The sequence below is a fragment of the Nicotiana tabacum genome, chromosome 20 (assembly GCF_000715075.1).
Source record: "Nicotiana tabacum cultivar K326 chromosome 20, ASM71507v2, whole genome shotgun sequence".
Taxonomy (NCBI): domain Eukaryota; kingdom Viridiplantae; phylum Streptophyta; class Magnoliopsida; order Solanales; family Solanaceae; genus Nicotiana; species Nicotiana tabacum.
In genome coordinates, this window is record NC_134099.1 from 106,635,190 (window position 1) to 106,654,163 (window position 18,974).

At 36.9% G+C, this 18,974-nt stretch overlaps 1 protein-coding gene and 1 long non-coding RNA gene across 2 annotated transcripts; one reads left to right on the top strand and one right to left on the bottom strand.

Annotated features, from left to right (window-relative positions):
* Positions 1 to 2,519: 2,519 nt before the first annotated feature.
* Positions 2,520 to 3,808, bottom strand: LOC107824135 (uncharacterized). Its single transcript, XR_001656785.2, has 2 exons — positions 3,689 to 3,808; positions 2,520 to 2,881 (listed from the first exon to the last, which is right to left on the bottom strand). It is a non-coding gene; the product is annotated as an uncharacterized LOC107824135 (long non-coding RNA).
* A 1,885-nt stretch (positions 3,809 to 5,693) lies between these two features.
* LOC107824134 (oligopeptide transporter 2-like) lies at positions 5,694 to 16,863 on the top strand. Its single transcript, XM_016650872.2, has 7 exons — positions 5,694 to 6,208; positions 6,315 to 6,714; positions 12,966 to 13,063; positions 13,986 to 14,552; positions 14,696 to 14,948; positions 15,179 to 15,361; positions 15,904 to 16,863. The coding sequence occupies exons 1-7, from the start codon at positions 6,117 to 6,119 to the stop codon at positions 16,510 to 16,512; spliced, it is 2,202 nt and encodes a 733-aa protein (XP_016506358.1). The 5' UTR covers positions 5,694 to 6,116; the 3' UTR covers positions 16,513 to 16,863.
* The last annotated feature ends 2,111 nt before the right edge of the window (positions 16,864 to 18,974 follow it).

Genomic DNA, 18,974 nt, shown 5'->3' on the forward strand with positions numbered 1-18,974 from the left:
TTGGTATTGAATTGTTGCTCTACCATGTCAAAAAAGGCCTTAATGGTGTGTAGAGCATTGCTTTTACAGCTTAATAAGTGGGTCCATGTGGACCTGCTGTAATCATACACAAGGGTAATAAAGTATTTGTATTTATTATGTGTTGTAACATGGTAAGGGCCCCACAAGTCAATATGTAACAGTTCAAAAGGTTTGGTAGTCAATGTTGTTCTTTCTGGGAAAGACAATCTGGTTTGTCTTGCCATTGGACAGATAGGACAAAGAAAAGGTTGTTTGGGTGCAAAGGCAACAAGTATAGAAGAAATCCCCTTCATTTTGACAAAAGGTACATTTCCTAATCTGTTATGCTCCAAAAGATCAGGTAAAAATTCTATAGTAAAGGAATTACTAGACAAAGACAACTCACTTTTATTGCTTGAACTATTTACAGAGTAATCTGAATGTGGAGGTCAACTATTTTTATTACTACTATAAGATGGGGTAACCATGATGGAAGTAATAGGAACAGTAGAAACCAGTTTACTTGTACTAACTAGTTGAGAGGAAGGAAGTGAGCTAGATGTCTTAACTACAGAATCTATATTGTTCTCATTATTAGTAAAACATGGAATGGATGCACTAGAAGAATTAGAGAGGGTTGAACCAGTGTTGTAGTTTCTTGAACTGTGTCGATACAAACCAGTCTTGGCTTTACCAATCTCCAGTGGCCTCTTCAGTGAAGGGCCCTGTAGAAGAATACAAATGTACTTGGTGAATACTACAATACAATCAAGATGAACTGTCAAAGAATGGACTGATATCATATTGAATTTAAAACTGGGAACAAAAAGGACCTTCTTGAGACTGAATTTTGGACTTAGGACTACATCACCAATCAGTGTCACCTTAACCTTGTAGCCATTTGGTAGGGTGACTAGGTATGGGTAAACTAAGGTTTTAACATTAGTTAGGATTGATTTGTTATGTGTCATGTGATTTGTGGCTCCAGAATCAAGGATCCAAGTGTCAGCATTTGAACTAGAACTATCACACAAATGATCACTAGAGTCAAAATGAGTAGAGCATGCTGAAATACCTGCAAAGTTCACAGTTCCTCCATTGATGCAATTGCTTGTGGATTTATCTGCTCCTCCTTGAAAGCTTTCCAAAATGGTGAGTAGTTGGCCATATTGTTCTTTAGTCAGACTATGCATGTATCAACTCTGTTCCTGTTCTTGAGGGCTATTTCCATCATCCTTTACTGCATCAGCTTCATTTGGTGATCCAAATACATTTCCAGCAATTCTTCTTCCCTTATTGAACCTGGAACTCTGTGGGAATCCATGAAGTTTGTAGCATTTGTCCTTAGTGTGCCTTGGCCTCTTGCAGTAGTCACAGAATGGTCTAGATCTGCTGTTAAATTGGTTTTCCTTATATCCACGGTAGGTGTTGTTGTTTCCCTGTTGATTGTAGTTAGTTTTGAAGTTGTCATTTCCTGATCCACTCACATTCAAGGCAGCAGAGTCCATTGAAAAACTATTACTTGGCTTAACTTCCCTTTGTTTCTCCTCTTGAATGAGAATATAGAAGGCTTGAACTATTGTTGGGAGAGGGTTCATAATCAGAATACTCATTCTCACAATAGTATACACTTCATTGAGCCCCATTAGGAACTGAATTAATCTTCTATCTTGTTCAGCTTTATGAATGTTTTCTCTTGCTCCACAGGTGCATTTACAATTGCATTGAGCGTGTGCATTTAGGGTATTAAGTTCTTCCCAAAGCTTCTTCATTTTGGTATAGTAGCCAGTGATGTCCAAAGTTCCTTGGCTTAGATCATTTATCTCTTTTTGCAGTTGATACAACTTGGCGCCATTAGTTTGATCTTATCTGTCTTCTAGCTCTTGCCAAAGCTCTTCATCATCATTGATGTATTGCAGACTGTCACTAGGTCCTTAGACAGTGAGTTTAAGATCAATTAAGTTACATATCATCGCATCGCTCTCATTGATCAAGGTCTGCCGAATCAGAATCTGGCTTCTTACATTTTCCGGTAATAAACCCTAATTTGTTTTTCATGGAGATTGCTCTGAGGATTCCTCTTCTCCATGATTTGTAACCAGTTCCGTCAAAGGCTATCGGAACTAGCATAGATCCAGCGCTTTCCGATGGATGCATGTATAGTGGACTTATTGAATCTAGGGTTTTGTTCGTCGCTAGGGTTGTTGGGGCTTCGTCTTCTCCGACCATGATTCGAATTGACTCGGATGAAATGGTTATCGGTGAAGATGAATTGCTAGGAATAACTGACTAATTGATCGATTTCCACACAGGAACCCTAATTTCCAAAAACGAGTGAATTCCTGAATTTGTGAGTAGAAGAATGAAAAATCGAAAGGAGATGAGACTTCAGGTTGTTATCCCACTCTGATACCATGTGAAAGTTAGGGGATAGTCGAAGAGGAAGAGGTGAGCTCAGTTTGAGCTCTAATGGCAGATCAGATCGCACAACCAGAGAGAGAGAGAGGCAGACAGAGAAATGAACCTTCTAGAAAGAAGGAGCTAATCTGATTATTGTTACTCATAGAAAAAAAAAAGAAATACAAAGTTAATGTCCTATTCATAGTAGTTGTACAATTACTAACACTAACTAATTACCTAATGGCTAATACAAAATACAAGTATGAAAGAATGAAATAATAAATAATCTCAACAAATGATAAGTAACAATTACTTATATAGCAACATAAGATAAGTGAATGAGGCATAAGCACCTAAGATATTTGAAATGGATGTGAATAAGGGACTGGTCTTGAGTAAAGTTATGGATGGTCATACTTAGGCAATAATTGTTGTGATAACTTTAGGTCCATTTGAAGAGTGCCAAAGTAGTGCCATAATTCTGCATACAGCAGGAAACAACATTATTCATTTTCAACCAATTAATTTCCCTTCATAGGAAAGAAGTAAGAGAAATGTGACTAGAAAGCAAAACACGCCTTCATTCAGAAAAGAGATTAACAGTAGTGATTACAAATGCTTAAGAACTTACAGAAAAACTATACATATTTATCGTACATAAACAAGAAACTCATCTAAGCAAATTTCAATGTGTTCAAAGTAATCTTCACTCTATAAGGAAGGCCCTACCATAGTCAATATTAGAAGACTTATAAAAAGCCTTTGAGTTAACCATTTACCAAACTTTCAAGATCATCAATGGAATGAGTACTCCATTAAAGACAAACAGGAATAATTATTACTCTACCAAATCCTCACCCATCACTTAATTCACTAACACACACAAGACACAAATATCAAAACCACATACTCTAACAGCAGAGATCTATTTCATAAATAAAAAAATAAAAAAATAAAAAGACTTACAGTATAGCATACTTTTTCAATAATATTAGATGTCAAGCTAAATATATCAACAACTACTCAGGTTATAATATGTTAATGATGGTCGAAAACTTTGCCCCGACTGGCGTTTACATCAATGCTGGATCTTGAAGACTGTAAGCCCCTTTTAGGTGGGTTGAAACACTATAAAATCAAGAGAAAAACACTAATTTTTTAAACCTAGGGTTTGAAACAGTATAAAATCCCTAAAACTCGAAGTTTTTTGGGAAATCAAAAACAAAAAGAGGAGATCGATCGGGTGAGTGAGTGTGTGAGAGAGAGAGAGAAAGAGGGGTCGACTTACCTGGGAATGGAGTGAAAACTCTCTGTGCGTGGAGTGAGAGAGACGACAGAGGGGGAAAACAATACTAAAACCTTATGTGAATGAATAGACTAAGAGAAAAGTGATAAACGTTAATAATAATAAGTTTCCCACTACTTCCGTGGGAAATGTTTTTCCTAATTATAAAAAAAATTAAAAATGCAAAACATTTCGTACACAATGAGTCTGTGGGAATATTTAAAATATTTTTTATTTATTATTTAAGTTCCCACTATCTTCTTTGGGAATTTTTTTTAGTTCTATATAATTATTTTTTTAATGAATTTTCCCACTGAATCAGAGGGAACTAAAAGGCGCGCATTTTTCCTCCAAAAATTTCCCACGAATAGTCAATGGGAAATGTTTCTGAAACTGAATTTTTCATTTTCAATTGCATTTCGATGGGAATTATCACTGATAATTTTTTCGTGGGAAGATGCTATGTTTCTAGTAGTGTAATAATTACTAAAAAGACAATGTGGTGCAAGGGGGAGGAGACACCAATACAGAGATTTGATTGTTTGCAGTAAACTTCAACGATTATACTTCCTTATATATGTCTTAAAAATAAAAACTTAAGTTACAGGAGTATACATAATAAGCTAGAAATTTATAATGCAAATATAAAAAGTAAAAATATTATATGTATATTTACGTGGAAAGGGGCCTAGGATTATACAAAGAAAAAGCTTGTCCATTGGGCGGCACTTGTCAGGGTGGAGTCCTTGTCGATAGCATCAATCAATGCCCGCTGTGCGCGGGGCATGAGCGCACGGGCGCTGAGGGCTCTACCTGCTAACGGGCGCTTGTAAGCACCGCCACCTGCTGTTTGCGCAAGCGTTGGCTATAGGCGGGGCAATATAGGCACATGAGCATTTGTTGCTTGGCGCAGCCAAAATTACGGGGTCGTCCATGACACTCGGCGATGAGAGGCTTACTTGGGCACCATAGGGCGCAGCCAAGGGGTCATGGGGCACGGTAGAAAAGTAGCCCATGACATTTATCGTGAATGTCAATAAGTAGTCTACGTTCAGTTCCGTTTATACCTCCTATTGCCTTGATTCGAATGCGTCTAAATTTCTCCTGAATTTCAATAGTTGATGGAGATTATAATTTTGAAAAGGAATATTGGCATAACTGGTAAAGTTACTTCCATAGTTCCATATGACCAGGAGGTCATGGGTTTGAATCATGAAAATACCCTCTTGCAGAAATGCAAGGTAAGGTTGCGTACAATACCATTATGGTCTGATCCTTCCCGGACCCCGCACATAGCAGGACCTTAGTGCACCGGGCTGTCCTTGATGGAGATTATAATTTATAAGTGTAGATTCTTACTATTACAATATTTATAAGGGATGAAGGTTGAGGGCAATATGGATAGCTTTGTCATGACTAAATGTCTTAAAAAATTCACTCAGTAAATATAAATAATTAGTTTCAAAACTAGTTAATCAATTGAAATGTGCTAGAATATTATACTTCACACATAAAGTTTAAATTTTAAATCAACCTTGATGTACATCGCTCTATCTCTATTTCGTTTTAATTTATTGGCGATCCCAAACAAGCATACATCTTATCTTTATTTATTTTTTTAAAGTCTTTTCCTCTTTTCCCCTGTTTCTTTTTTTCATTCTTTTCCTGCTTTCTCTTTTTCCATTTTTCCCATAATCTTGGAACTCTACATTTTTTATATGAATTTTGAATACAACCATTGCTACATGCACTAACAAAATACACAAACATATTCTATGTCAGCCACTAATTCAGTAGTACCTAATCAATGGAGTATTATTTTGTATTTCACCATAGAAAATTTTCTTGATCTCTCAATCTGCACAACTAATTTTTCCTTTTTTTCTCTCTTTCGTACGTGATCTCACTATTTTCGCGTAAATAGTGATTTTGCTTTATGTTTACACTATAACCCTATATATTGACAATCACAACTATATTTTCGTTAAACCTTTTCAATCTCCCCCACCCCACCCCCACCCAACCCCTCAAAAAGGCAAAACGAAAAAAAAAATCAGAGAATTGCAGCACAATCAAAATCTTCGTAAATTCACGATATATATATATTGTGTGAGGGGGTTGGAGGGGTGATGGTAAAAATTTCTAAGTTGAAAATACAGAGAGGTTTTCCAAGTTCATGTGTTACGTTGGTAGAAATTAACATATGAGATAATCATCCATGCAGTTTATTTAATGAACCATTCATTAACACATTAGAATAATTCAAATCGGAAAGTTTCCTTACACCAGGGAAATCTTCATCTCCTTTGTAAATACAATCTCCCAAAAACCAAAAAAATAAAAAATAAATAGAAAACTAATTAGCAGCAGTTTAAAAGTTAACGGTTCTCTTTCCTTTTGCCTCTAACATCATTCTATTGTCACCCAATCCATGGAGTTGGACATGTCAGAGAAAAACAGAACAGAAAAGGAATTTGAAGAAGAAATTCCTGAAGATGAAGAATCCCCGATAGAAGAAGTCAGGTATGTTGAATTGTATCGCTATCTAATCTAAAAGTTGGCCTTTAAACTACGTATATTATTGTGTTTGGACACTTCTAATTGTTTAATTATATTATATCTCGACAAGGTTGACAGTATCAAATGAGGACGACCCTAGTCTACCGGTATGGACATTTCGGATGTGGTTCCTCGGAATCCTGTCGTGTGGAATTCTGGCATTTCTCAACACTTTCTTCAGTTATCGGACACAGCCACTTAGCATTAGTATGATAACTGTCCAGATAGCAGCATTGCCACTCGGCAAGATCATGGCTAGAGTGTTGCCTACGAGGAAATTTAAGATAGGATCATGGGAGTTTTCGTTTAATCCAGGACCATTTTATATGAAAGAACATGTATTGATTTCGATATTTGCAAATTGTGGTTCTGGGACAGCATATGCTGTTTCAATTGTGACTATTATTAAGGCATTCTATCTCAGGAACATCTCCTTCGTGGCTGGTTGGATTCTAGTTGTTACTACTCAGGTAATAACACATCCTAATTTAATTTTTTGTGACTATAGTACAAGCATTATACTTTTTTTCTACATGCATTACATCACAAATTAGGAAAAAGAACTCCTTATGAATAATTCAATTGCATGAAAATCTAATCCTTGGAAACAGATACCTGCTTTCAACCCGAACCACATATATAAGTAAAAATGCATTGTATTGAAAATATGTTCTCTGTGTGTGTATCTTTATGTACCTACCTTACATTTGATAATAATTCCTAAAATCAACCTTCATTTGGGAGACGTTGTCCTAGTCTATTACTGGTCGAATAGTGGGCGTCGAGGATGAGTTTGCGCCTCTAGTATCTCTTAGGTCTTTGCCATAATTTTCTTACCATATTTGGTTTTCCTATTTGTTGAAGGAAAGTGCAATATAATTACCTTAATTGGATTTTCCTTTTTGTAGAAGAAAATTATAATTCTCCTATACTTGGCTAGTCCTTTTTCTTGTAGGAAAAGGTTTGGAGTTCTATAAATTGAAGATCCGTCCTTCTCATTCAGTAGCATCCACAATGTAGACATAGGGGTTTGAGAGTAGTGTTTAGGGGGAGAACTTTACGGGACAACTTTTAGTGTGTCGCTTGTGTTTGCCTCTTCGTGAAGTTTTTCTCTCGATATTTTGTACTCTCTTTTTATATAGTGGATTTCGCATCTCCGCGGTGGACGTAGGTCAGTTGACCGAACCACGTTAAATGTTTGTGTCTCTTTTGGTAGATTTCTCTTTTATTGTCGAACTTATTGTCGTTCAAGTCTGCTTTGCTAGCTTCCGCATAACACCTGATTATTTCGGTCCTAACAAGTGGTATCAGAGCCTTGGTTATTTATCCGGGTTGTTACAGAATGGAGGCGAATATGAGCAAGATGGTATGTTTAAATGGGAGAAATTATAATGTTTGGAGAAGCAAGATGAAAGACTTGTTGTTCGTGAAGAAGATGCATCTACCCGTTTTTTCAGCTCATAAACCCGAGAGTATATCCGATGAAGATTGGGATTTCGAGCACCAACAAGTATGTGGATATATACGACAATGGGTTGAAGATAATGTTCGCAACCATATTGTGAACGAGATACATGCGAGATCATTGTGGGAAAATCTAGAGACTCTTTATGCTTCAAAAACTGGGAACAACAAATTGTTTCTGCTAAAGCAATTGATGACCTTTAAATACAAGGAAGGCAGCCCTATCCTTGATCATATAAATGATTTTTAGGGCGTCCTTGATCAGCTATCTAGAATGGGAGTTAATTTTGATGATGAGATACAAGGACTTTGGCTTCTTAATACTCTGCCAGACTCTTGGGAAACTCTTCGTGTTTCTTTGACAAATTCAGCTCTTGGAGGTAAAGTGACCATGGAATATGCCAAGAGTGATGTGTTGAACAAGGAAGTAAGGAGAAAATCTCAGGGTTCGTCCTCACAAGCAGATATCTTGGTTACTGAAGACAGGGGGAGAGATAGAACACAAGGCTCAAGGAATAGAGGTAAAAGTAGAAGTAAGTCAAGGTTCAAATACTATAATATTATATGCAACCACTGTGGCAAAAAAAAAGGACACATCAAAAGGTTTTGCCGCAAATTGAATCAAGACACTAGAGAAGGAAAGAAAGCTGAAAATAACGAGAACAATGTTGTTGCTATTGTTCGAGATGACCTTCTTTTTCTTATGATGAAAATGTCATCAATTTGGTATCACATGAGACGAGCTGGTAGATTCTGGAGCTACCTCACATGTCACACCAAGAAAAGACTTTTTCTCATCTTATATTCCTGTTGATTCTAGAGTGTTAAAAATGGGCAATGCCAGTGAAGTTAAGGTTTTTGGTGTTGGCACAGTTTGTTTGAAAACAAATAATGGTTCAACGTTAGTTCTTCAATATGTCAAGCATGCTCCAGACTTTCCTTTCAGTTTGATCTCCGCGGGAAGATTAGATGATGAAGGTTACCATAATGACCTCTTTAATGGCCAATGGAAGCTCACCAAGGGCTCGTTAGTAGTGGCTCGAGGAGTCAAGTCTGATTATTTATATGTGACACAGGGCTCTATTCTTAATGACTCAATAAATCTGGTGGAAAGTGATACTTTGTCAGAATTGTGGCATCGAAGATTGAGTCATATGAGTGAGAGGGGGATTACGTGTTTGGCTAAGAAAAGTTTGCTTTCTAGAGTAAAACAAGAAAAGCTGAAAATGTGCATACATTGTTTAGCTAGAAAACAGAAAAGGGTTTCCTTTTATAGCCATCCTCCCTCAAAAAAGTCCGATTTATTGGAGCTAGTACACTCTGATTTGTGTGGTCCTTTTAAAGTAAAGTCAAAAGGTGGTGCACTTTACTTTGTGACCTTCATTGATGATCATTCTCGTAAGCTCTGGGTGCATCCTTTGAAATCTAAAGATCAAGCACTTAGCGTGTTTAAGGAATTTCAGGCCTTAGCTGAGAGACAAACAGGGAAGAAATTAAAATGTATTCGCACTAACAATGGTGGTGAATATTGTGGTCCCTTTGATAACTATTGCAAGGAAAAAGGAATTCGTCATCAGAAAACTCCGCCCAAGACACCTCAATTGAATAGTTTGGCAGAGATGATGAATAGAACTCTAGTTGAGAGAGTTAGATGCTTACTTTCAGAGGCTAAACTTCCAAATACATTTTGGGTGGAAGCACTTAACACTGTTGCATATGTTATCAATTTGTCTCCTGCAGTTGCTTTGGATGGTGATGTCCCAGACAAAGTTTGGTTTGCCAAAGATGTTTCTTATGATTACCTGAGAGTTTTTGGGTGTAAAGTTTGTGTACATGTTCCTAAAGATGAGAGATCAAAACTGGATGTCAAAACTAAGTAGTGCATCTTTATCGGTTATGGTCAAGATAAGTTTGGGTATCGTTTTTATGATCCAGTCGACAATAAACTTATTAGAAGTCGTGATGCAATATTCTTTGAAGACCAAACTATTGAAGATATTGACAAAGTTGAGAAGATAGATTCTTAGAGTAATGAGAACTTAGTTGATATTGATCCAGTTTCAATTGCTAAGGCACCTATTGCACATGAAGGAACCCAAGACAATGATGGAGATAGTGATCAAGATCAAAATGATCATCATGGTGTAGATGTTATGGATGCTCCAGTTGATGAAGTTGTGGTTGATCAGCAACCAATTCCTGCACAGGTAACTACTTCGAATGCTCCTAAAACCTCTCTTTATAAGATCTACAAGGGAGAAGCAAAAATCCATGTGTTATCCTCTTGATGAGTATGTACTTTTGACTGACATTGGAGAACCTGAGAATTATGATGAAGCCATGCAAGATACTCACAAAGATCAGTGGATCGAAGCGATGGAAGATGAGATGAAGTCACTCCATGAGAATGGCACATATGAGTTAGTGAAATTGCCGAAAGGTAAGAGAGCTTTATCTAACAAATGGATATTCAGAATAAAGCAAGATAACCATACCTCTGCGCCTAGATACAAGGCGAGGTTAGTTGCTAAAGGTTTTGGCCAGAAGAAGGGAGTTGACTTTGATGAAATTTTCTCCCCTGTTGTGAAGATGTCTTCTATTCGTGTGGTTCTAGGCGTAGCTGCAAGTCTAGATTTAGAGGTTGAGCAGATGGATGTCAAGACTGCTTTTCTTCATGGTGATTTAGATGAGGAGATTTATATGGAGCAACCTGAGGGTTTTGTAACTAAGGGAAGAGAAAATTATGTCTGCAAATTGAAAAAGAGCCTGTATGGATTGAAGCAAGCTCCAAAGCAATGGTATTTGAAGTTTGAATCTGTCATAGAAGAACAAAGGTACAAGAAAACTTCTTCAGACCACTGTGTATTCTTCCAGAAGTTCTCTGATGATGATTTTATTATTTTATTGCTTTATGTGGATGACATGCTTATTGTTGGCAAGAATAAATCCAGAATTGTAGTCCTTAAGAAGCAGTTGAGCAAATCGTTTGCGATGAAGGACTTGGGGTCAACAAAGAAAATTTTGGGCATTCAAATCCACTGACACAGAGATAGAAAGGAGTTATTTATATCCCAAAAGCAATACATTGAGAAGGTACTCAAGAGGTTCAATATGACAGATGTAAAAATGGTTAGTACTCATCTTGCTAAACACTTCAAATTGAGTATTAGTCAGAGTCCATCTACTGATAAAGAGAAAAAAGAGATGTCTCGTATTCCTTACTCTTCTGTCGTTGGTAGCTTGATGTATGCTATGGTTTGAACTAGACCAGATATTGCACATGTCGTTGGTACTGTTAGTAGATTCCTTTCTAATCCTGGAAAAGAACATTGGGATGCAGTAAAATAGATATTAAGGTATTTGAAAGGTACTGCAGATTTGAAGCTGTGCTTTGGCAATGGCAAGCCTGAACTTGTTTGTTACACAGACTCTGATTTAGGAGGCAATCTTGATAATTCAAAATTCACTTCCGGTTATTTGATCACTTTTACAGGGAGAGCTATTTCTTGGCAATCTAGACTACAGAAGTGCATAGCTCTATCCACCACAGAAGCCGAATATATTGCTGTCACAGAAGGTGCCAAAGAACTATTATAGATGAAGGAGTTTATTAATGATCTTGGCTTTGAGTAGCCAAGATACATCTTATTTTGTGATAATCAGAGTGCTATCTATCTTACCAAGCACTCCACTTTTCATTCTAAGACCAAACATATAAATAGAAAGTATTATTGGATAAGAATGGCCGTGGAAGAGAAATTATTTGAGGTTGAGAAGATACACACTGATGAAAATCTTTCGGATATGCTGACAAAGGCGGTGGTTGCAGATAAATATGAATTTTGTAGAAAATTGGCAGACATGAAGCCTGTCAATAGTTCGTTTACTTAAAGACACATTTGGCCCCTTTGTTGGAGGGGGAGTTTTTTGGGCATATTCCCATGTTGTCCAACCAAAAGCCCAATGGCCTAATCCTATTCTATTTTAGTTTCCATTCCTATTTGGAATTGGATTCGGTTTATTCCTATTTTGAGTGGGTTTTGGCTTTAAGAGAAAGCATCACTCATGATCTATAAATAGGACAATCTTGGAGAATTATTCCATGCTCATTGATACAAGTCTTTGAAAGACTTAAGCATATAAGAGTGGTTTTTGAGAGAGCTTTCATCAAGAGAGAAGAGAGAAGAAAAATATTTGTTTTGCTGCAGATTTTTATTCCGACCAGCCAACTTCAAATCATGTTTGCCGATTCGTTAACCATTGGATCAGGCTGAAATTTTTATTTAGTATTCATAACATCTTGGTCTTTGATTTGAATGGTGGAGATCGGATTTGGAGCCTCGTAACATCTGATTTCGAGCCTCGAACAGCAGCTTCATTTTTGTGGATTATACTCTTTCTTCAATTGATTAGTTGTTGCTCTTGTTGCTATAATTTTACAGTCATAACAAGTGGTATCAGAGTGAGGTTCAAGGCAGGTTCATCTTAGCGTGTTCAGTTCTAGCCGCAACTTATTTGACGATAATCGTGATTTTTGTCTGAGAAATTTGACCGGTGTGCTACGCACGTTGAGACAAACTTTGTGGTGGAGATTTGGAGATGCAGCCTGTTGAAGGCTATGTGAAGAAGGTGGATCAAGTTTATTTTGTCAGAAAATTCCGGTCAAGGGGGAGAATTGTTAGGTGTTTTCCATAATTTTCTTACCATATTTGGTTTTCCTATTTGTTGAAGGAAAGTGCAATATAATTACCTTAATTGGATTTTCCTTTTTGTATAAGGAAATTATAATTCTCCTATATTTGGCTAGTCTTTTTTCTTGTAGGAAAAGGTTTGGAGTTCTATAAATTGAATATCCGTCTTTCTCATTCAGTAGCATCTACAATGTAGACATAGGGGCTTGAGAGTAGTGTTTAGGGGGAGAACTTTACGGGACAACTGTTAGTGTGTCACTTGTGTGTTGCCTCTTCGTGAGGTTGTTCTCTCGATATTTTGTACTCTCTTTTTATATAGTGGATTTCGCATCTCCGCGGTGGACGTAGGTCAGTTGACCGAACCACGTTACATGTTTGTGTCTCTTTTGGTAGATTTCTCTTTTATTGTCGAACTTATTGTCGTTCAAGTCTGTTCTGCTAGCTTCCGCATGACACTTGATTATTTCGGTCCTCACAGTGTCTACATTCTGGAATTGTATGATCATCTCATTTAAAAGTTTAAGCTTATCAACTGGAAATAAGCTAATACAGCGTCTTTGGATCAGGTTCTGGGATATGGATGGGCAGGGATTATGAGAAAGTATGTGGTAGACCCTGCAGAAATGTGGTGGCCTGGTAATATGGTTCTAGTCTCTCTTTTCAGGTATAATTTCTCAAACTTCCAACTTTTCTCTAGCTTATTATTAGCCTAGAATATCCATTGTATCTCCTTGGGTTGGCGCTTCTTCTCTATTATTGCTCGTCCTAATCGATAATTACTACTTTCTCCATTTATTTGAAGGGGAGCCTTGGGGAACCGGTAAAGTTATCTACTTATAAGTCACGAGTTCGAGCTGCGAAAGTAGTCATTAATGCTTGCATTAGAATAGGCTTCTACATCACACCCTAGGAGTAGAGGCAGATCTAGGATTTTTATAATATGGGTGCACCACTAAAAAAGGAGGGAAAAAAATTTTAAAGTGGGATTTGATCCCTAGTCCTGTAAGTAAATAACTCATCATTCAACTAAGTGCACCATTAATTAGCCTATTTGGAGCATGAGTGCCAACAGAGAATACTAGACTAATTCCAATAAAATTGTACATAAAATACCTAGTTTGACGGAAAGACCATGGGTTCACGTGCCCCGTCAATTTGCCTACATATCCGCCCCTGCCTAAGAGTGCGACGTGAATGCAGAATGCTTTGTGCATCGACGGCCCTTTTTCTGTTTTGTTTTATATGACACTAATACTATTTGGAAAGTCGAGCTGTTTACAAAAAAAATTTAACACAACTTTAATTTCTCATATATGCTGTTAAATTTTTTTAATTGAAAAAGTAATAACCTTCTTGTACTACGTATTTCTTCAACATTATTTCTCAGAGAACCTCGCTGCATAATTACCATATAGCGACTTTAAGTTCCACGTATGCGCCTTTATTTTAATTCTTTCTATTTTTGAGCTACTGGCTCACTTTACTGCTTTAAGCGGAGCTAACTACAGGACAAAATATACTGCAATCACCCAGACCTGAAAACTTGTATACGAAAGTTGCTTACTCGTTTTCTTGAATTTTGGCAGGGCTCTCCATGAAAAAGATGCAGATGGGAAAAGCTCAAGAGGAAAATTCTTCTTAGTTGTATTAGCTTGCAGCTTCACTTGGTACATTGTCCCAGGCTTTCTGTTCCCAACATTATCAAACATTTCTTTACTCTGCTTATTCTACCCAAAATCAGTACTAGCCCAACAAATTGGTTCAGGAATGAAAGGCCTTGGAATTTTGTCATTCACTTTTGATTGGTCAGTTGTAGCATCATATCTTGGTAGCCCTCTAGTCTGTCCCTTATTTGCCATTATCAATGTTATAGTGGGCTATGTTGCTGTGGTCTATATACTCATTCCAATATCCTATTGGGGATTCAACATCTACAACGCCAGGACTTTTCCTCTGTTGTCTTCACATTTGTTTAATGCTCAAGGGCAGACATATGATATTACAGCTATTGTTAATGACAAGTTTGAGTTAGACGAGATGGCATATGCAAAAGAAGGACGCATAAATATAAGCACTTTCTTTGCTCTTACTTATGGCCTGAATTTCGCTGCTGTCGTGGCTACTCTTGCTCAAGTTGCTCTATTCAATGGAAAGTAAGTACACTTTTTAATTTTGTATGGTCACTCACTCAATGTTACTAATCTTTTTTTTTTGTAACGAAAAAGTTACTCAACTTTACCTAAGTATCACGAACATCAGAAAACTACTTTATTATGCTGACGAGTTGATTGAACAGGGAAACATATGAGCGATTCCGAGCTATAAACTCAGGAAAACCTGATATCCACACAAGACTTATGAAGAAATATGCAGACATCCCTAGCTGGTGGTTTCACGGGATGCTTGTACTTTCATTGGCTTTGTCACTTGTACTATGCATCGTCTGGGAAGATCAAGTTCAACTTCCGTGGTGGGGGCTTCTTTTTGCAGCTGCCATTGCCTTGATTTTCACTCTCCCCATAAGCATCATTACAGCCACGACAAACATGGTAATAAGATTGTGACCTTATATTTGTGAAACTGTTTTGAATTGAACTCCTTTACACTAGCAATATAAAAGAATTTTACACTATCAGGTCACCTAAAAGATTAATAGAGGTTAAATTGCATTGATAGTACAAAAATTTTTTACTCGACAATGTATATAAATAAATAAAATTTATTTTTGGGTGCATTAATGAAATTTCTTGACTAAACAAACTTTTGGTTCTGATGACAGACGCCAGGGCTAAACGTGATCACAGAGTATATTATCGGTCTAATAATTCCAGGGAGACCAATAGCCAATGTTTGCTTTAAAACATTTGGGTATATTAGTATGTCACAGGCAGTTTCATTTCTCTCGGATTTTAAGCTTGGCCACTATATGAAGATTCCTCCAAGATCAATGTTCATTGTTCAGGTATTAATTACTCATGTTCCTCCTCTTTTCCCTGTTTTTATTCAGTAAAAGAAAACTGACTATATTCATGAAGTAAACTTATCAACCATCTTAATTCTTTTCTTGATCGTCCCAATTCACCCTGGTTGATACATGAACTAGTTAACTTTAAATTGTTCAAGTAGTACTGTTTAAAGTTACGGCTTATTAGACTTCAATTTTTTTTTCTTAATTTACAAGTTGAGTTCTTAATCCAGAAGATCTCTAAATTGCTTCATGAGTTAGGCTTACTTAGTCCTTATAGTATATCTGTGACTCGAGTTGCACTAGAAATAAATAACATCACGACAATTTTGGCCCTATTGTCGATAGCTTTCTGGTGGAGAAAATAATAAAGCGCTAATCCTCAATTTCCCAATTGGAATTTGGAATAACTAAAAATTTCTATAAACAACTATAGATACGTCTCAATCCCTAGCAAGTTAGGGTTGAGTATATGAATGTCGCGTCATTTATACTGTTGCTGACCTTAGCTGAAACTTTTATTATTGTTCCCCAAACAGCTACTTGGAACTCTCATTGCTGGTACAATAAATATGAGTGTCGCGTGGTGGCTGCTTACAAACATTGATCATATATGCCAAGATCAACTGCTCCCTACAAATAGTCCGTGGACATGTCCAGGGAATCGCGTCTTCTTCGATGCATCAGTAATCTGGGGTTTAGTAGGACCTAAAAGAATGTTTGGTTCACTTGGAAATTACAGTGCACAGAACTGGTTCTTTCTTGGTGGTGCAATTGGACCACTTTTAGTATGGTTGTTACACAAAGCATTCCCAAGTCAAAGTTGGATTAAATTGATTAATATTCCAGTACTTCTAGGAGCAACAGCTGCTATGCCTCCAGCAACACCTTTGAACTTCAACAGCTGGATTTTCTTTGGTATATTGTTCAATTTCTTCATTTTCAGATACAGAAAGAAATGGTGGCAAAAGTATAATTATGTTCTTTCAGCTGCATTGGATGCTGGTTTGGCTTTTATGGGAGTGTTTATATATTTCTGTCTTGGTGATGTTAAGTTTTCTTGGTGGGGAACTGGGGGAGAATATTGTGATTTGGCTACTTGTCCTACTACCAAGGGCATAGTTGTTGAAGGATGTCCTTTGCGTTGATTTCACTACAGCGGTCGTGTCCGTCTTGGACTTGTCATGCCTTTTGGACAGATCATGCTCATGTTAAATCAAACATCGGTGAGCATTTCACTGTTGTTATTATTGTTATCGGCTCTTAAAAGTATGTTTTGTACATAATCATGTTTTTAGAAAGATTGCCCCTAACTTATGTAATTGTAGATTCTCAAATAACCAACTCTTGTAAATATTATCTCGCAATAAGGCATGCAGGGGTCGACTTAATCCCCACACATGTAATTCTTAATTTCTTTTTTTAAATGTTCATTGAAGTTTTAATTTGATGTATGGACTAGATTATTCAATTATTAATGTTTGCATATTTTAGAAGTATATAGCTTTTCTTGTTTCTTAATCACTTGGCTTTACATAGAACTTCCCAAGTAGGCAACATGATGAACAGAAGTTAGAGAAATAATAGTACATGGAATTAGTTCTTTTCTCATTTATAAACCAGCATAATCAAATAAATTTTGTTGGTTAACAAAATCATCAGTCAAAACTCAAAACCAATGTGAACCTTTTTCTATATACTAATATTACAGGAAACAAAGCCAAGGCACAACTTAATTCGTCCACTTCGTAGGTTTCAATTTGGTAAAACTTTTGAGAAATATATATTTTTAACAGCTTTCAAAAATAATAGCCGATAAATTTTATAGCAATTAGTTTGGAACGATCGGCCAATTTTGTATTTTGCTCTAAAAAATTTTATTATTGGTTCCTTAGGAACTTAAATAACTCATCCATAAGGTTTTGAATGGTGTATGTGAATGGCTAAAAATTAAGCGTATTCAATATTAACATAAAACCAATAAAGGTAAGACACGTATATTTATACACACCTTTATTACGTAAAATGATATCTATTCTTACTTTATAATTGCTAAAGTTAATATTTTAATTTAATATAAAATACTGTGAGGAGGTGAGTATTTAGCGAATCATTGTCCAGTTCATCTTTTAAAAGGTGTAAATGTGAGGAATTAGCTATTTAAAGAAGCTAAACCTGACAAACCATCATGCCTCAAATTGATAAACTCAGAGATGAGTTCAAGCGGCTTGTACCGCTAAAAGGATCTTTCAAAATTGGTGTCAAGGACTGGAGACACGTGTTTATTGATTTCACTGATGAGGAAGACTTTAAGAGATTCTATAGAAGGAGATCAATGCCAATTTGCAGCATGCTGATGCGAGTAGGACGTTGGACTCGTGACTTCAAGACTGATTCAGAAAAAGAATTCTTCTTCAAAGAATAGAAGAATTGATCAGGGGAAACAAGGGGAAAGGCATACAGATAATACACCTTTAATTTGAAGCTCCCTAATGGTTTTGGTCCAATGGAGGTAATTGAAGATGAGCAATTAGTAGACAAAGAAGATTCCCATATGCAGGGCAATAAGGAAACAGAAGAGTTAGTATTGTCACTAGGAAAGGAACAACCAGGCGAGCTAGTACCAACTGAATACTATATGGGTCCAAATTTGAACGACCACTATCGTGGATGAGTACGACAGGCGACGAGATCCTCGTAGCTCGACGTTCTACAGGGGACGACAGACAAGCTAACAAGAAATTGTACGACTTATATAATAGTGTAGGCCGATTAGGGGGCATTAGGAATATTCTTTCAAATATTCTCTATATTTTGTCTTTTAGGGCTTAGAAGGGGTTTGTCCCTTATATATTCTTTCGAATATATATATTTTGTCTTTTAGACAAGAGGGGTTGCTCTGATGGTAAGCAACCTCCACTTCCAACCAAGAGGTTGTGAGTTCGAGTCTCCCCAAGAGCAAGGTGGGAAGTTCTTGGAGGAAAGGATGTCGAGGGTCTATTGGAAACAGCCTCTCTACCCCAGGGTAGGGGTAAGGTCTGCGTACACACTACCCTCCCCAGACCCCACTAAGTGGGATTATACTGGGTTGTTGTTGTTGTTATTGTTGTATATATAGCGTGAAAACAACCTTGTAAGGGGATCGGGTTTTTTTTCTTCGGCTTTGTCAACTAAGGACACTTGTTGTAACTCTTGCTTACAAAAACGATTAATATCATTATTGTTCGATCATTATTCTTGAGAAAGCCAAGAAATATTATCCTTCGTATTTATCTCATATATCTTTTATTCTAGAGATTATTATACTTAGCTAAGATTTACCCCTTCATTTCCTTAAGTTGATTTATTCAAAAAGATCCCAATATCTTTTGAGTCAAACAATTTGGCGTCGTCTGTGGGGATTTCTATAGCTGAGATTTTAGTTTCGTCTAGATCTTTGAAAGAAATAATCTCTTCTTAGCCTCGCAAAGGCCAACAATGGCAGGAAAGGGAGAAGTAAGATTAAAGGCAATAATAGGTGTCACGAACAACCTTCTGGACTCCCTCAACGAAGCCAGTAGGGAAGACAATGAAAACGCAACGCCGAGTGCTACACCTGACGGAGATATCT